Below are 17757 nucleotides of genomic sequence, written 5' to 3'. Positions count from 1 at the left end.
TTCAAACGATAAACTGGGTTAGTGTGATCCCTAAACCAAACACCGTTTACATTTCTGGTAGCTGTTTTTGTCGTCGGTATAACAGCTGTAAGCGGCTTTTGTTGCCCCTCCCTTTCCACACAGTAAATTAGAAATAGTCTGAACACAAAGCGGAGTGATTTACAGTCCAGAATAAGCTGCAAATGAGCGTAACATGAGCAACATCTGCTGAACAAACGGAGCCAGAAGTTGCATCTTTCTCTCGCTGCTTTTGAGGCTTTAAATGCATCTTTGTCGCTTTGAGCTGAACATAAAAGTAGGTTTCAAACAAACGTTTGTGTAGAAGAACTCCACAGAGGCGCTGGCAGAGCGCCACTCTGCTGCTAATAACCTTTCAAATTTAAGCTTCATATCAATAATTGGGATTTGGGGCTAAAGCCTCATGTAGCTGGAACGGGTCAGGAATAAACAGGTGTGTCCAGGTGTGTGTCGCTTTGACACTAAACCTTTGGAGTTTTCTACTGGGGGGGCGCTCCACCTTGCAGCAGACTGGCGTCTCTCTGATGTGCAGCAGTGATCAATATTCTGTCATTTTCCTCCCATCCTGATGATTAATTTGCAGGAGATGGGAATATTTCAACAGCTGTAAGCCTCTTCCTTGTTCCTCGTTATCAAACGGTCGGATGTGAAACATCTGTGTTCTCCTGTGATGTTTGTTCTCCCCGAGTGCCGGGGAGGGAATCCAGCCCCCAAAAATAGATGCAGGGAGTCAGCCGGAAACCAAAATGTGATCAGCAGTTTGGAGCCGAGCATAAAGGCCGCTTTGATGGGCTCGCCGCTTTACGACTGAAGAAGCAGCACCTCGGAGAAGCCGCCCTGCAGCGAAGGCATCGTGAGCGGCGCCGTTTCTGCGCCGCTCCTTCATTTAAAAAGTCACAAACTAAAAAACTGGATGTCAGAGATCGTAATGTTTTTTTAAAAAAAGTCTGATTTATGAAAACATTTGACACTAAAAATTAATACAAAAAGATCCATTCTATTTTAATTTATGACTTCATTCAATTTCTTATTCAGTTTTTTAGTCAATTTTCCATTTGAAACCAGAGGAATTTGTTTTTTTAAATCACCTATTTAAGATGAGCAAAGGTGGAATTTTTTCCAACAAAAAGATCTTTGCCTGGAACAAAATATAGAAATTGCTATAAAAACAAAAATGTCTGCTTGTTTGTCAACACGTCCTGAAACTTGATTTATTTGGAGCGCCTTTCAGCTTCAGCCCTCCTATTCAAACTCTGTAGTCATTCCTAAAAAGTTAATTTTTCTGTGATAAAACTGTTGAATTTCATGAGAAAAAGGCTGAAAAAAACTGATTTGAGTCTAGATATGATCACGTGTTTGAGGAAAGGTAGTATTTTATTCAACTCCAGGTGATGCTTGGGGGTTATTAACTTGTTTTTTTGGGTGCCGTTTAAAAAAAATAGTTTTCAAAAACTAGTATGAATTGAAAAAGGTGAAACTTTTATCAAGAAAATAGTTATTTCAATAAAAAGGATCATTAAATTTTGTTTTTGCTTAAAAAATGGTTTAAAAGAAAATACATTTTTTAAATAATTGATTATTTTTGCCTCTTTGTTTAATTTCTTTGAAGCCTCTCTGGATATTTTTGGTTGATTCAAGCTTTAAAATTGCTTAAAAAATGTATACAACCCCACCCCGCCCCTATTTATGTGTTTATTTCTTTATGTTTACCACCAGAGAAGGTCATTGAGGTTCGTCTACAGAAGTAACACGTGTTAACACGGAGCTGTTGGAAAGTGTGGTTCTGAATTAAGGCAACAAGAGCAAATCATTCATGAAACTATTGCTGGATATGGATTTAAATGAGCCGCTGTGAGCGTGTCTATAGTGGCTTCCAGCAGCTTTTAGCCTGGGAGGGGGGGTTCTATGTGTTTTAATCAGCCTGCACAGAGGAAGAAGGAGGGCACGCTCTCTTTCTTTGGCTCCATAATGAGGCTTTTTGCTGTAAATCCTTTAATCTGAGCTGGAATGAAGGCTATATCTGTCTTCTGGCTGGAAAGAACAATCCTTCATTCTGCGTCTTTTACTTCTTACACATATTTTTATTAGGAGCCGCACTAACCCACAGAAACAGAACTGTTTTATTCTTTCGTAGAGGTGGACTACAATTTAAAAAAAAACCAAACATGCACAAATAAATGCAGGTTTGAAGAGGTCCATCTGTTATCAGCGCTAATTGTTTCTAAAAAACACTCTGGAGAGAAGAGCAGCTTTTAATGAAGAGCTTCTTCTTCTTCTTCCCGTCTTAACTTCCATTCTGCTGGATGCTTTTCAGACACACGGCTTCCTTCACAACCCGTTTTGTCTTTTACACATTTTCCCAAAGTCCACTTTCCCAGTAAGCTTCCCTCAGAGCTGATTAACCTGATTAGATGCAGATTTTTAATCCAATTGTTAAATACCTTCTGGTTTTTACAGAAAGATTATCTAAAGTGGTTTTAAATTTCCATTCGGGAAGTTGGGTAAGTCCATAAAGTCTTCAATCACACGGTAATTATCACTGTTTGGACTTAAGCTCTGCGTTCGGCACAGATTCATTGAAAAATGAGCAGAAATAATGAACCAAATGGAAAGAAGGTTTTGTAAATATTTTAAGCACAAATACTCATCAAATGATTTATGCTTATTATACTAGAATGAGGATGAAATGTTTGCAGTACATACAGTAGATACACGCATACAGTAGAATATAGTAGAATAAATGAATATTGACTTAAATCTAATACATTTGCCCCCGTCAAGGGGCGGGGTCAACCAACTGTCCCGCCCATTTTGGGGGAGGCACAAATCTATATTGGTTTAGTCTAAACAGCATTTATCAGTCATTTTATACTAAACTAAAGATGAGTTTTCCTTTACTGATGGGACGGTCAGTTTGAGTTTCTTTAAAAAACTGTTTACCAAAAAAAAAATGTTTAAACTGAAGAAATCTCTAATTATTATCGCCTTCTGGGTTCTCCTTTTATTTCTCTGCCTTCATTTCTCTTTTACTTCTGCTTGTTTTTTGTGTTTTTTATTATGACGGGCTTATTGAATTATTTTATTACATGTGTATGGATTGGTTTTATTGTATTCTTGTTTGTTTTTTTATGGAAAGCACCTTGAGCTGTGTGTTTGACATGAAAGGTGCTTTATAAATAAAATTAATTTCAATCCAAACATTTGTGTTTTTAAAAGTCCAGAGCTGGAGAATGAGACTTTCCTCAGACCAGAAGTGTTGTCTCTCTTTAAAAGCAAATGATGCTTCCTAATTGGAGGAACTCACCTGGTTCAGGTAATCAGCTCATGAGGGGTAGACCTTAAAAAACAAAAAACAAAAAAACAGCAGCTCTTAAAGGCTTGGAGTGGAGAATTCTCCCAGAACCACCAGCATTTTAGTTTGGGCAAAATAAATATTTTAAAGGCCGAGAACGTTGCTTTGACGTGAACTCACAATATTTTTTTAGCTGTTTTTCTTGCTCCTCACCCCCCCCAACCAAAAAAAAAAAAGATGGACATTTTAAAATATTGAGCAAAGAAAAGCAAAAGCAACCGTGACACAAACGTCTTGTTGGGCGTTTCTTTTTGAAAGGTTTCATCAGAAGACTCACCTCTGCGCAGCGGCGCCTCAGTTCAGCTGCAATCAATCCGTCCATCCTCACCTCTTTCAAATCTGTGACAGGACACCTGACAGGCTTTATCTTTTCATGTAAAGCCCGCTTTTAAACATCACAACACCATCAGGATGGAGATCTGCTGCGGAGTCTGCAGAGATCTTCAATCGCCACATCTTAAGGACTGAAAAATTAGTTGCTGAGAGATGTCGGGCGCTCTGACAGATGCTCTCATGTGAGCTGAATGCAGCGCTGCGCCAAACAGGCCGCAGTCAGCAGTGATGTACAACACCCACATCCATTACCCGCCCTGCAGGGACCTGTGGCAGCTCCCAGCGTTTCCCCTCCTCTGAAGGAACCGGGTCGCAATTAAGGCGCCGTGTTGCAGACAGACACTGGAGGACACGCCTGCTTTCATCAGTGTGCCACCGGGAGGATCATGGGAGTTCATGTTGATCTCACAGTCGATTCAGTTTGCAAAACGCAGAACACGCCAACGTACACGTGAGAGGGATCACGCGTGTTCACCCTTCAGCTCAGCAGAGAGCCTTCGCTGCTTTGATGGAGACTCGTATTTATTTAAGGAGATCGATTTCCCTCCTTCCAGGCGGTCCATCTTCCTGCTTGAATACATTTGCACTGACAGGAGACCTTCTCTGACGTCGGTGATTCATCACAGTGTGTCGTTTCAACCTCCTCGTGCTTTGGTTGTTCTCCACTGTCACAAGAACCTAGGTGGTTCTTTAAATTTGGTGTATGTTACAGCGTTTTCGCGTTTTCTCGTTACATTATTGGTGTTGTTGTTTCTGTTTCGGCTTTTCCCATCAGGGGTCGCCACAGCGAACGAGTCGCATGGTAAACTTGGCAATGTTTTACGCCGGATGCCCTTCCTGACGCAACCCTCTCAAAGCAACCGGGCTTGGAACCGGCACAGAAGTAGAGAAGGGAACAGGGAGCAACCCGGAGTCGAACCCTGGTTTCACGGACGGAAGGCGCCGCACACCAGCACGAGCTAAACCGGCTCCCTGTCGTTACATTATTGCTGAAATCCGCAAATTAGGATTAACATTTACATGGACTTTTCTCACTTTTCTCTTTTTATAACTTTCAAAGTTCAAACTTTCATAGAAAAAGAACTCCGGGAAATATAGAATAAAAACAAAACAAACGCATTTTGTACGGCAGACACGGCACAAAGGAGATTGACTGACAAGGTCAACAGCCAATCAAGACACAGAAAAAAAAAATCATGCAACAGGTGAATCGTTAACCGTAAAAGGATATAGCTAGGTAACATTCTATACCATAAACTCTTTACAGAAATGGGTTAGGGTTTTTGTTTTTAACCAATACAAGCTAAAAGCAAACATGTCTTTCCTAAACAAGCAAAAAAAAAACAAAAAAAAACTGACCTTTTAGCCTGTCAGTCTTTTTAGGCTCCTTATTCAAGGCTGATTCATAAATTCCAAACCTAAAAAGAAATCCACAAAGAAACGTCCAAGGGAAGATTGGAATTTTCTCGCCCAAACCTCAATGTTCGCGGCTTCCATCCTTAACATGACCCTCCTGGTTGTAGCAGTTCAGTTGGTGTCTCAGACAAGTTGTGCGTTTTGTGTCTCAGCCACCAAATTTGGCATGGATGTGCCGTAGGACATCCGCTTTCAGAGAAAAATGTGAACGCTCTGTTTGTCTGTAGCGTAGAGTCAAAGCAGAACCTTTTCTATGAACGAGTTGTATAACAAGCCTAAATCTTCAACCGCTCAGATGCCACATCAGAACTAGAATCCATTATATTGAGGGGGGGGGGGGGGGTGACCATCGGTGTGTGGCGGGAAGTTTGACAACAAATGCACAACCATAAATGCTGCTCAGGACAGGTGACTTCCTCAGACTCTGGGACGTTTATCACACGATGCAAATCAAAGCTGTAAGTTGGTGTTTTAGATCCTCCAAAGAACGTTAAAGACTGATTCATGTCAACACAAGACTTCTTCTTTGCGTCGCTTCTTCCCTGATCATGTGACCTGTTGTTTCCTGCTCTCCTCTGGCCTCTCGGTCAGTGGCGTCTTTGTGTTGACCCAACAGAGGCGGTCTCTCCTCGTGCCGCTCTGAGATGTCATCAGCTGGTGCTTTAGAGAGGAGAGTTGCTTTGTTTGAAGATTTCCTTCTGGAACATCACTCTCAACATTAATCTGCCTCTGAATGCTCGTCCCATCAGTGGACTTCGTTCCAACGCTTTGAGATTAACGCAAAGCCCTGCTTTGTGACTCAGCAAATCATCTGTCTGATCAGATTTTCTTAGTTTTATCATTTGTAGTTTAAAAATGAAAAGTTTAATGATGTTTTTACTCGGCTGTTATGATTAAATTAGCTTTTTCAGCTTAAAGGTTGAAGAAAAGTGTTTTAAAAATGCAAAATTTAACATACACAGTATTACAATAAAAACCCAACCCACCCTTCCCCCTTCCCAGTCCCCTCCATTAACAAATATGACACATGACCCCCCCCACACACAATGAATACTGAGAAAAGTAACTTCTGCTGTGAGGAAAGTCCAGCCATAGGAACATCGCCACAGGGAGAAAAAAATCGATTAAAATCAGAAATCAGAGTTTTACTTTTTGGCCATATCGTCTGTAGTGCATCTGTGGACGTACTTGGAGCATCTCTTCTTTGTCTTGATGGTTTCGTGCTTTGATAAAACCTAGTTAGACTCTGTTCCTCAGAGCGCCTGTAGCCTCATGAGCCTCTTCAAAAACATCTCTAATTTTCCTTCCTCCTTCCAGACTGTTTGTGTTTATTCAGCATAAATTGAGTTGTGTGGAAAGCGGATCCCTCCTCGGTGTGGCCGCACTCTTCTGTGTTTCGTTTTTATGCCTTCTCCGCCTCAGCCACGCGCTCCTCCAGGCTTCTTCATTACCACCAATAAGAAGTCAATTTCCCCCGAGCCCCGCCAGTCACAGCCCTCATATCCCCCCCAGGCCTGACCAGTCAACTTCAATGCTCCTCCGGCCCGATGTCATGAATGGCTAATGATGCCCAGCGGTGGGCATGAATGTCAATGAGACCCCATACATGCTTTTCTAACTCACAGAAAATCCCCACATTAAAAAAAGAAACGCTTTCAGGCAACATAAAAAGAAGTTTGGATAGAGTTGAAGCAGAAATGAAGAAGCCGTAGATTCTTGAACTTTAAACCGCCTCTTTGTAACAGCCGGGATCTATAACAAAGTCAGATGGATTAGTGATTAAAATCATGTTATATCTGCTTTTATTTACCATTGCAAGTATGATATATAGTGAGTAAATAGATACAAACATAAGACATAAATTTGGTGCAATATTAGTGATCATTATAGCGATGACTTGCAATAACTGAACAAATGGCAAAATAAAAAAACAGCTAATAAATCTTTTCATTTTAATGACGCATAACGCAACAAAATGTGCTATTCCAACTAATGCTTTCCTTGCTTTAAAAAAAACAACAACTTTTTCATTTCTTTGCTCACTTTTAAATAATTAAGTCAACTTTGACAAATGAAATGTCTGGCAAAGAATCATGGGAACAGTTGAAAAAAGTAATAGGACATTTTAAATAAAATATATTGAAATTCTGGCAGATAACAAATAATAGTCCTTAGTTATTTAAAAAAAATACGAGGTTTTCACTAGAGAAGAGCATTTGTAAATATAATTAATGGGAAAAAAGAAAGGGGCCCCAACATATCACCTTGAGGGATCCCGCATTAACAGACTAGACAGAATATTGTCCAAGACAGACCTGATCTATTTTCATGGCACTCAAACCTTTCAAGATTACTGTGGACAGACTGGAGTTTTCTCAAATGTGTTTTCTATAAGACAAAAAGGAGTTTCTCAGCATCCCATAATAGTTATTTGATGAAAACATCTGGAGATGTATTCTTGATTACTGATATAGTTTTGAGGGAACAAGCACAATTCTAAAACAAGTCAGATGCATTTTTTTGTATTTTATATCTTAAATACCAGATATTTTGAACCTTTTTTTTTTTTTTGCTATAAACTCTTAAAAAAACACCCTTTAACTTTTCTTCACCTTTGTTTACTCTGTTTCTAGTCTTTGAATGCTGGCTGCTATTGATTTCAGATAGCTAGACATTAGGTGCCACGAGCTGCCAAGCGTCTTTGAAGGAAGTATTATGGAGGTGCGGATGGACAGACTCCAGGATACAGAATCACTCAAACAGATGGAGCCGGGGCTGGTTTCAGATTGGCTCCGTCTGTGGGGAATTGTGTCAGAAAGCCAGGTTTGTTTGAACCTGTTCCCACGGGTTGGGAGGCGAAGGCAGGCGCACACGGAGAGGAGCGATGTGAGCGCCGAAGAGAAACTAGAAAGAGCAAAGCTTAGCGAGGTTAGGCAGAGGCAGAAAATCAGTCGGACTTTATTCCCCTGGCTGGAGCTTCGGCAGACATTCCTGGATTCAGTTTCCCTGCAAAGTTTTTGGCAGAAGGCGGTCAGACTTTCACAAAGTTTTGTTCTCAGTTCTTTAATCAGTCACGCTCTATGTCTGGCTGTGTTAAAGCTGCTCCTTGATTTGATCTCCACATTTGCATTTTTTTCCCTGCCTTTCTTCTCTCACTTTTGTCCCACTGATGGCTGTCAAAGTGACCTCATACACAACTTACCAGGACTTAAAGAAAAGAGAGTTTTGGGGTCATTTTTTTGCATTTACTAACGATAAAGGACGTGGAAAATTAAGCTCTAAACTGAATTTCTGAGTATTTCTTTATTTAAATCCCGAATGAGAAGCTGACAAAAACAACTGTTTTTATTTGTGATGTAATACGCTAAGTGGACCTTAACAAAAATGATTATTAACAACATCCTAAAAAGTTTAATTCTGTTGTAGTTTAATAGATGAGGCTCAGAGCTAATGCTCACTCAGTTGAATGTTTTTGTTTGTGACGTACTTTTGACAGTGAGTTCACAGGAAACTTCGTATTCAAGAGTCGTATTCAAAACAGACGAGTCAAACATAAAACTAATTGTCGTATTCATAGGTTTTATTGTAAATTGTGCTTAGAGTATTAATTTGTGCACAATTGTGTATTGATGCTTACGTTTTTTAGTGACCAATATCTTACTCCTGCTCCGAGCTCCCAATGGGGAGGGGAACGGGGGCGGGGTTGCTCCACTTCGGCAGTCCAGCCCACATTTTTAGGCAATTTTCTACCGAATTACTACCGCTCTGCAGAAACTATGTCCTAAAAAACAACACAGGTTTATTCATTTTGGCCAAAAAACGGCATAAAGATAATAAAAACAGCACTGGGAACGCTTTGACAATAGAGCAGAAGATGATCGGACTGGATCTTAAAATTTAGTGAGGGAAGGTGGTTGTTGAAATGATCAGCAAATCTACGCCTATGTTGGCCAAGCATCCTCTCATTAAGTCACATATTTCTCGCATCCCATAACCAAACACAGCAGGTTTATTCCCTACACCTGCCTCAGAAGGTCTGCTAAAGATCTGCCACATCAAAGGGAAATGCTTCTTTGGTTTCCGGGGAGAAGCTGTCTGTGTTCCGCCGGCAAACCCGCCTCTTCTCTTTCATCTTCCTGTTCAGGATCTTCTGTCAAGACAGGAATAAACCAGTAGACAAAGGTGTGTCTGCTCCTGAACAGCAACAGTTTTGCCAGAACTAAGTGGTACAGACTTTAATTAACACTTGGGTGATCTCGTCAGCAGCGCCGTCCTTTTGTGCAGCCAGGTCTGCTTCCGAGCAACAAAACAAGGTGCAGGTTGTGAGAAGATGAATGGAGGGGAAGTGGAAATATTGCTTACGGCGGTCTTTACCAGCTGCAAGGATCTGTGACGGCCTCGAGTGCATCGCTGAAAGAAATTGAAGGATAAACACGGCGGCGAGTATAGATTTAATGTTTTAGAGTCGCAGTCCGTCCAACCCCAATAAACCTAAACACCAGCAGGAAAACGCATTTAGCATGAAGCTGGTGAGTCTCTCTTTTTGATGAGTGCAATAATATTCATAGAAACTCTTTCATTACTGCTAGAGGTCATCGTTTGGGAGCGTTGGCCATGTTTGATCTGCTCAGTTTTATCGCCTAAAACATTGAATCCTGTTCTAGTTTTTATGAGATTACAACTTCAGACTTGTTTTTGGGTCATGTCAGTAGACAGACCATTAACCTTTAACCCTGAAGCTTTAGCTTTAATGGGGACATCCCTTCAATTACAGTAACTCTTCAACTGTTTACGGCTGAAGTGGAGAAAAGTGGTTTTGCGCCATGATGCAACACTCTACAGTAGTAATGTGTAATCGGCGCCGATATTAAACGCCGCTTTTGTCCTCTTCAGAATCAGCTGATTCACATTGATCGCTTAAACAGTCACAGTATGTCAAAGAACATCTGTTATTTAGGTGCTGCCAGCAATGTTTCAGGTGTTAAAGGTTTAAATAAATGAAAACGTAAATATTAATGTGAAGCGACTCCTTCACAATAAGAGCACATTTCCGTATAGTTTCTACATCATGATTAGAAAGATTGGCAAAATTTGAGAAGAGCTGAGAAAGCTGATCTATTTTTCCTTTTTGTTGTGCCAAGAGCCGGCAGAACCATTTAATATTTATATGTATATTAATATTAAAAACACATATCTATGTAATTGAATTTGGCAGCAGCTTTTGTTTCCCTTTTCTTTGCAGATAAATGTGAATATCAATTGTCTGTTTGACGATCAAGCTGCTTTATCAACCATTAACACAGGAATACAAACTAACATAGTTCCAGATCATTCTGTCTCAGTTGTCTGTAACATGGTGATGGGAAAGTTTGCAGCATTCTTATTCAATCGTCAGTAACGCGGGTTCAGTTCTTGACTTGCCCGCCCATGTGTGGAAGTGTCCTTGGGTAATAAACTAAACCCCACGTTGCTTTTGTTGGTTATTGGTTGGCACCAGTACTTTGGGCCTTCAGCAAAGGTAGAAAAGCACCATATAGGTACACGTCATTTACCTTTTACCATGATTGACCTGATTTTAAATTGAGCACAGGTGGGAGTTTTTCTGCTTTGACAAATGATTTACGTCAACCAGTGCATTTGACCTTTTTTTTAACCCGTAAGAACCCATGGTGACATCAGTGTAACGGAAAGATATCACAGATGTGTTCAGTGGTCCACTTGGTTTGTGGTGCATTTCATGTTATTCAATTTTTCTGGGAAAATGGGTCTGGGTTCTTATGGGTTAATTTTAGCTAGTACGATCTTGAGGGGATTGCAGAGGCTGGTCTGCACATCATTCGGTAGACACCATTTTTGGAGAGTATTTTAAGTGTTTTATGGACTTTATCATTTGTACATTTATTACTCTTTCTATGGTAAAGTTCCTGCTCAAACTATTAGCCACAACACTTCTGTCCTTCTTATGTTCGTCTATTGATTATTGTTGTTTTAAGTCCATTGTGTTTTATGATTTTTTTTTTTAACTTGTGCTCTAAATGTGCTCTACAAATAAAGGGGTTGGGTTAGTAGGGTAGGTAGGTTGTTTGGATGATTGACTGCAGTACATACAATCCTTGGATTGTTAATACATCTGCTGTGTGATACCTCAATTGCTTAAAATAACTGGTTGCACAACCTCAATGTAAACTAAAATATCAAGAACATTTTTCCTTAAAGACAGAAAATGTAATGTTTATTATTTATTGATGGATATTGATGGATTAGACGTTGGACCATTGGAGGAAAATGAGTGGTCGCTGTAGATAAGTCGACTAGGTGAACCAGTGAACTTTTTACCATGGATTATGTGGTGAAATGATCCTCTAGAACCGTGTATTTTAACCAGTGTGTTGTGGTACACTAGTGTGCCGGGTGAAACTGTCAGGTGTACCGCGTTAACTTACTCAATTCCACCTGATTGGTCTAAAAAACATTTACCATCATCAGGATTTTATATCTGTGTTCATCCAAACAGAACAGAGTTTCCTACAGAGTAGGTAGAAATATGAACTATCGTAAAATACTTTTTTATTCAAGGCACTTTGATAAGATTGGTTGTTGTTGATGCAGACTATAGTGGCATCTTGGGTTGGTGGTGTGCTTTGAGATTTTTATAAAGGAAAAGTGGACATTGGTTAAAAAAAACGGTTGAAATATATTGCTCTAGAAGAACCAGACTACATTTCTTTTACTAAAAATGTAACTATTTTCTTTTCTGTGGCTGGACTTGCAGTAAAATCACGGAAGGCGTGGATTCAACAAATAATTGAGATTTTTTTTGCTTGATTCCAACCAGGCCCATCTGCTGATACCGATCATTTTAAAATTAATTAGCTGGTTAGTCATCGTCTTTGAAGAACTCAATAAACTGTCAGATATGAAAACACCAGACGAAGTACACTTCTGTTATCTCTGTGCGAAAAAGTCTCAGATTAGTTGATCCCACCAAGTTCTCCCTGAAATATTTAGACTCAAAACACGATAAACTATCAATGCAGCGTCGATGGTCACGAACCAGAGTCCAGAGTCTTCTAATGTCAGAGGCCACTGGCGATGTGCTGGAAACCACAGCTCTAACAGCCTATAGGGAAGTTGGATCTGATCAAATCCTGCTAAATTCAGTGATAATTCAGACTTTGGAGACTCCAGTAAACCCTAGAATTGAGCTGCAGCGGCTGCTTAAAGTCAATAGTTGTGATTCTAACGATGTCTCCGGTGTAATCTTAAAAAGCGCACTGCAGCCAAGGCACACTCTTGATATTTGCGAACAGGTAATTTAGAGGGGCAGGTGGGCAGAGAGATAAGTCTTCTCCCACTAATAAATCCCTCGGCAATGAAGCGAGCTGAATGGAATTTGCCGCGAGCTGAAGCACAGACAGTTGACCATCAGAATGATCCGATGGCTGCAGTAAAAAAACGCAGCGATTTCCCAGTAAAACACCCCGACCATGAAAGCGCTAATAAACCAACGCCACGTGGCTGCAAGCGATCCGGGTTTATTGAACAGGAAGCTAATGAGAGGCAGTTTATGTGGGATTAAAAGGGAAAAAGTTCATGAAAGTGAATCACTTCAAATAATCTCAGTGTTGCCCACAGAACTGGCTTTGAGGAGAACATTGTTTACCCAGAAAGAGTGTAATAACGGCGATGTTACCCAAACCTATAGGGCTTGTTTTACAGCCGCGGGCCATGGCTATAATTAAACACTCCCATTCAGACTAATGGATGCAGAAATCCACCATGTCAAACAGCTAATTGCTGCACTCTGTCTCCTCTTTTGCCGTGTGCCCCCTCTTCTTTTGTCTTGTGTAATCCCATCTGGCTCAATTAAAATCTCGGAAAAAATCCAATAATTTCCCTCACAATTTTTTGTGAAAAACTGAAGATTCTGAAATAAATTTAAAATGTATTTTATTTACAAAATTGTTGTTTTTGTTTTGATTCTTGCATCAGCTGCTTTATTAATTATTTAACATCTGACGCTGAAACAAACAGCAAAATCTATTTTTCCAATTTGAGATCAATTTAAGTCACATTTAAAAAAATTGGGATTTTTACGCAAAAACGTTAGCAAGTCTTTTATTTTGGAAATTTTTATAAACCAGTTTATTGTATTTTTTTAATAACCTAATTTAGTAAACTTAACCCTTATAGTAACCCTAACCCTAACCCTTATAGTACATTTTTACATAAATGAATAGACAAAGAAACTAGCAAAATAAAAAATACAATTGGAATTGTTTTGTTTCAAGTCATCAACACAGAAAATAAAGGTTTAACGATTCATTTTAACAAGCATGATGCCTAATCTTGACCCTAAACACAAAAATAACTCGCATAATTTTTTATTTTGGTCTTACTACTATTTTAACATTTTTTCGCCACTTAAATGTTATTTAAATATCAGGTTCATAAAGATATTGCTTCATAAAGTTCTTCATCATAAATGTGTCTGTAGTTTTTCCAGTTAGGTGACGTTTGTGTTTTACTGTTGGTCTCTGAACGCTTCATAACATTTTCCACTAATTTTACCAAATAACTTTATTTTTTCTTGTTTTACCCCACAGACGAGATGGAGTGGTGGTGGGCGTGGCCGCTCACGATGGTCACTGTGGAAATCGTTTTCCTCAGCCCCACCCTCGGTGGGAATTCCGAGTTTCCCGTCAGAACCCTCATCAATAACGTCGTCTCCGATCCTCGCACGGGCAGGCTCTACGTCGGCGCCGTCAACTCCCTCTATCAGCTGAACTCTGACCTCGAAGTGGAGTTCGAATCCAAAACGGGGCCCCAGATTGACAACCGGCTGTGCACGCCGCCCGTCACCACCGCCTGCGAGGAGGCGAAGGACACAAACAATCACAACAAGCTGCTGCTGGTTCACAGCGCCAAAGACATTCTGGTGGTGTGTGGCAGCGTCTTCAGGGGCATCTGCTCGCTGAGGAACCTCAGCAACATCAACCATGTCATCTACTTTAGCGACAGCAACGGCGAAAAGTCCTATGTGGCGAGCACGGAGGAGGGCCTGTCTGTGGTGGGAGTGATGTCATACTACATGGTGGGGAAAACCCAGCTACCAGTCTTCCTGGTAAGGATGATGATCAGAATGGTGTTGCAGAAATGCTTCCCAGCTATAGTACTTGATCAGGTATCTTTGATTGTTCAGGTGTTATATTTTTCTACAGAGCCCGTGACCTGACATGGGTTTTAAAAAATAAATAAATAAATAAATAAACTAATTAGTTCCCAAGAAATAACTGTGACCTCTTACAAACCCCGTCCTTTCAACCGGAAATCAACTAAAATGCTTTCGGTTACATCTTTTTTGTAAATATGATAACTGATGTAACCCTTGTGCTATCCTAGGCACGTTTACGTTGGGAGTGGGGTCATCTAGACCCACTAGACAGTGCTCTGAACCTTTTTTCTTCAATGATTTGTGATCTTCACTGGTGTCCATGGATTACATGAAATCTTTCCACCTTTATCCACCTTTGTCATGGTAGGGAGAACACGTCAATGGAAGGGTGGGGTCATTTTGACCCCCCAAGATAGCACAAGGGTTATAGCAATAATAAAATATATTTTGTGATTCCATCATTTCCATTGGCTATAGACAGGTGATTGCTACGGGCCTCCCAAATCTTATGATATGTTTCTTATTTTCATCGAGACAATAATAAATAAATCCCATAGTTTGATTCTTGTTTTTATTTTTTTCCCTCTCGTGAACCACTGTGGTTCACAGAGACATGGAAATTCAAGTATTGCTCACATCCGTCAATTTGAATGACTTATTACATGATTTTTATGGGAACAAATTTTTTTTTCCCCCATGTCAGGTTATGGGCTCCGTAATTTTAAACTTTTTGTTTGGTATTCTAACTTTTTTCATCTTGTTGGTCTTACTTTTTTGTTTTTTGTCGTCGTAAACCTGTCCGCCAGATTATCTTAATTTTTTGTTCCTTAATCTCAACATTTTAGGCTGGTTTTACACATTGTTTGGATATCAAAACCTTATTTATCAGATAGATTGACCTAACTTTTCGGCAGTTATTTGAACATTTTTTGATCAGTCGTGTCGACGTGTTTGGCTCAGCTTCTGGATGAACCCAAACTAGCTCAACTGTTGCTGCAGACTGAAAGGAATTGACGGCCTCATCGTCCATCTTTTATGAGCCAGGATAGAATTTAAATCTGATCTCTAGTTTATTTTTACTTTCTTTTAGTTGGAGATTTTCTGTCAAGGACACAAAGAAAGGTTTCAGATCCTATCAGACTTTTAACTGAATGCTTGTTTGTAATTGGACCAGCCCCGTTTTACTGATGTGATGCTATAACAGTAGATGTTGTCTGTCGTTTATAGACTTCTCGGTTCATCTCTTTGTTTTTTTCTAATGTTTAGGCTTTAAAAGTAGATTTCTTCGTTGTTTATTCAAGAACAGCAGGTTTTTAGTTTAGTGAAACACGGGTGTGATTCACAAAGCAAGTCTGTCCTCTCTCTAGGTCGGTAAAGGCTACAGCAGCCACGACAGCACCAAGCTGATTGCCACGCGAATCCTGCAGGACTACAAGGACTGGGGGATCTTTGACAGCATCATCGAGGCTTCGGCCGTCCAGGCCAACCCCTTTGTCATGCGCTACCTGCACGACTTCCGCTTTGCCTTTACGGACAACAACTTTGTGTACTTCCTGTTCTCCCGGACTCTGGGCATGCAGGACATGAAGATCTTCACTGTCATTGCCAGGATGTGCGAAGACGACCACAATTATTATTCGTACACGGAGCTGCAGCTAAACTGCAGCGCCACCAACAAGTACAACAAAGCTCAGGTAACCGTTGTTCCCAAAATGGGTGTTTTCACTGTTCTTTAAAACATTTTTGCAGATAACATTCATCTGTCTTTTTCCCATGGCCTCTTAGGCTGCCTTTGTAGGAGAACCTGGTCAAGTTTTGGCTAAAAATCTGTCCAGCTCAGACCAATACGGTAAAGTTTCAGCCCAGGACAAGGTGCTGTTCGTTACCTTCACTTCTGATGAAGACCCCCACTCTTCAGCCATGTGTAGGTGTCCAAATATCCCCAACTGTTCCACCTCTGAATCTGCTTTGCCTCCGATTACTCAACTAGATCAGAAACTTTTCCCTGAAACACCTGATTGGTCAGTTTATAACTTCAATAACTTGAACTACAGAAAATATATCATAAAAAAATGAGGATTATCAAGAAAAAAAGTAAAAGAATATAGATCAAAGCAAGAACGGTTCTTCTGACCAATAATAGAATGACTAACAGCTGTTTATTTCTCTATAGAAGTCTATGGGATTTTGGCCTCTTGGATCGCCAGGGGGGCGGGGTCTCTCAGACCAGTTCTCCTATATACGGGGGCCAAAAAAGTATTTAGCCAGCCACCAATTGTTAAAAAGATGAGGGGGGCATATAATTGTCATCATAGGTAAACCTCAAGTGGTTTTACTGAAAAAGGCCATAACACTTAATTTCATGTTTTTGGTTTTTTTTAATCGCTGACAAGCCATTTATTTTTTTGTTTGATTAATTAATCATGACCGGTTATGAATTGATTTAATTTATTTTTAATTGTTTTAAAAAGCCTCAGTTTGAGATATTTTCATTTCATCTCACAACATTACAACTAAAAAAAAAAGCTTTATGAAGTTTTCTACTATAGCAGACTTTAAACCTTTACTTTTATAACAACAAGGGAGAATTTATTTCAATCTTGAAGAATTAACAAAAAATTAAACAAAAAACATAACAAAAAATCAGGTCCAGATTGCTCTAATTTAACACATATAAAACGCAGGAACACTTTTCTGATCAATCAAAAACATGTTGACCACAAACTTATTATTATTACTATAATATACATGTTGACATACCTTATTCCAGAGTTAACCGTCCCATGTGATCAGCCCTCTAAGTAGCCCATTCATTTATGATTATCCCTTACATCATAGACAATAGTTGTGGTGTTGTGGCCTTTTTGGGGATAGTTCTTTAACAACCTACAAAGTTGCATATTGACGACATCACAGCAGCAACGCAGCACATGCCACGTGCACGGCGGCGCACAGACACCAAGACGTGCACTAGGAGTGATGTGAGAGTCGTTTTCAGCCGAGTTCAAATAAAACATTTATGGAGTAAACAGTTGGACCTTTGTTTTATATTTGAGAGCACAACTATGGAATAATTCTAAATAATCCATAATAAAATAATTAATGGTGATTATGCCAAAGTCCGGTTGAATACTCAATTCTGATTGGCTGCTGGGTGTGCATTAAAAAGTGAAATACCACATGATAACCGCACGGTGAAAAAGAAGTTCCGGTCACCTTAAATGTTTTGTATCACTGCGCCGGCTTCTTTAAAACAACCTTTAGCTTCATCATTTGGACAAAAACAAGCGGTAAGAGGAGAACTTTCTCTCTGAACTGATGCTTTATTTAACCCATCGGAAAGATCAGCATATATATATATTTCTTTATATCGCCGAATCTTGACTGCAGGGGTGGTTCGGACTATTTTTCACGTAACAAATAGTTCGCTTTTTGTGAGAAAAGAGATCCAAATTTGAAAAAT

The 17757-nt window shown here is 39.9% G+C and overlaps 1 protein-coding gene across 2 annotated transcripts in view; it reads left to right on the top strand.

Moving 5' to 3' along the window:
• The window catches only part of plxnb2a.1 (plexin b2a, tandem duplicate 1), a 168940-nt gene that overhangs the window by 100479 nt on the left and 50704 nt on the right, over window positions 1-17757 (top strand). For both annotated transcript variants that reach the window (XR_013653571.1, XM_004083283.5), the window contains exons 3-5: window positions 13726-14243; window positions 15662-15988; window positions 16080-16218. Coding sequence is in view for 1 of the 2 variants with exons in the window: in XM_004083283.5 (XP_004083331.2) it covers window positions 13731-14243; window positions 15662-15988; window positions 16080-16218 (979 nt within the window). In the remaining variant the exon portion in view is untranslated. The remainder of the gene's footprint in view (window positions 1-13725; window positions 14244-15661; window positions 15989-16079; window positions 16219-17757) is intronic.

This window comes from Oryzias latipes, chromosome 23, assembly GCF_053564925.1.
Source record: "Oryzias latipes strain Hd-rR chromosome 23, Olatipes_Hd-rR_3.1".
Lineage (NCBI taxonomy): Eukaryota > Metazoa > Chordata > Actinopteri > Beloniformes > Adrianichthyidae > Oryzias > Oryzias latipes.
Note: the sequence above shows the minus strand (reverse complement) of the source record. Positions and strands in the feature narration are given on the sequence as shown.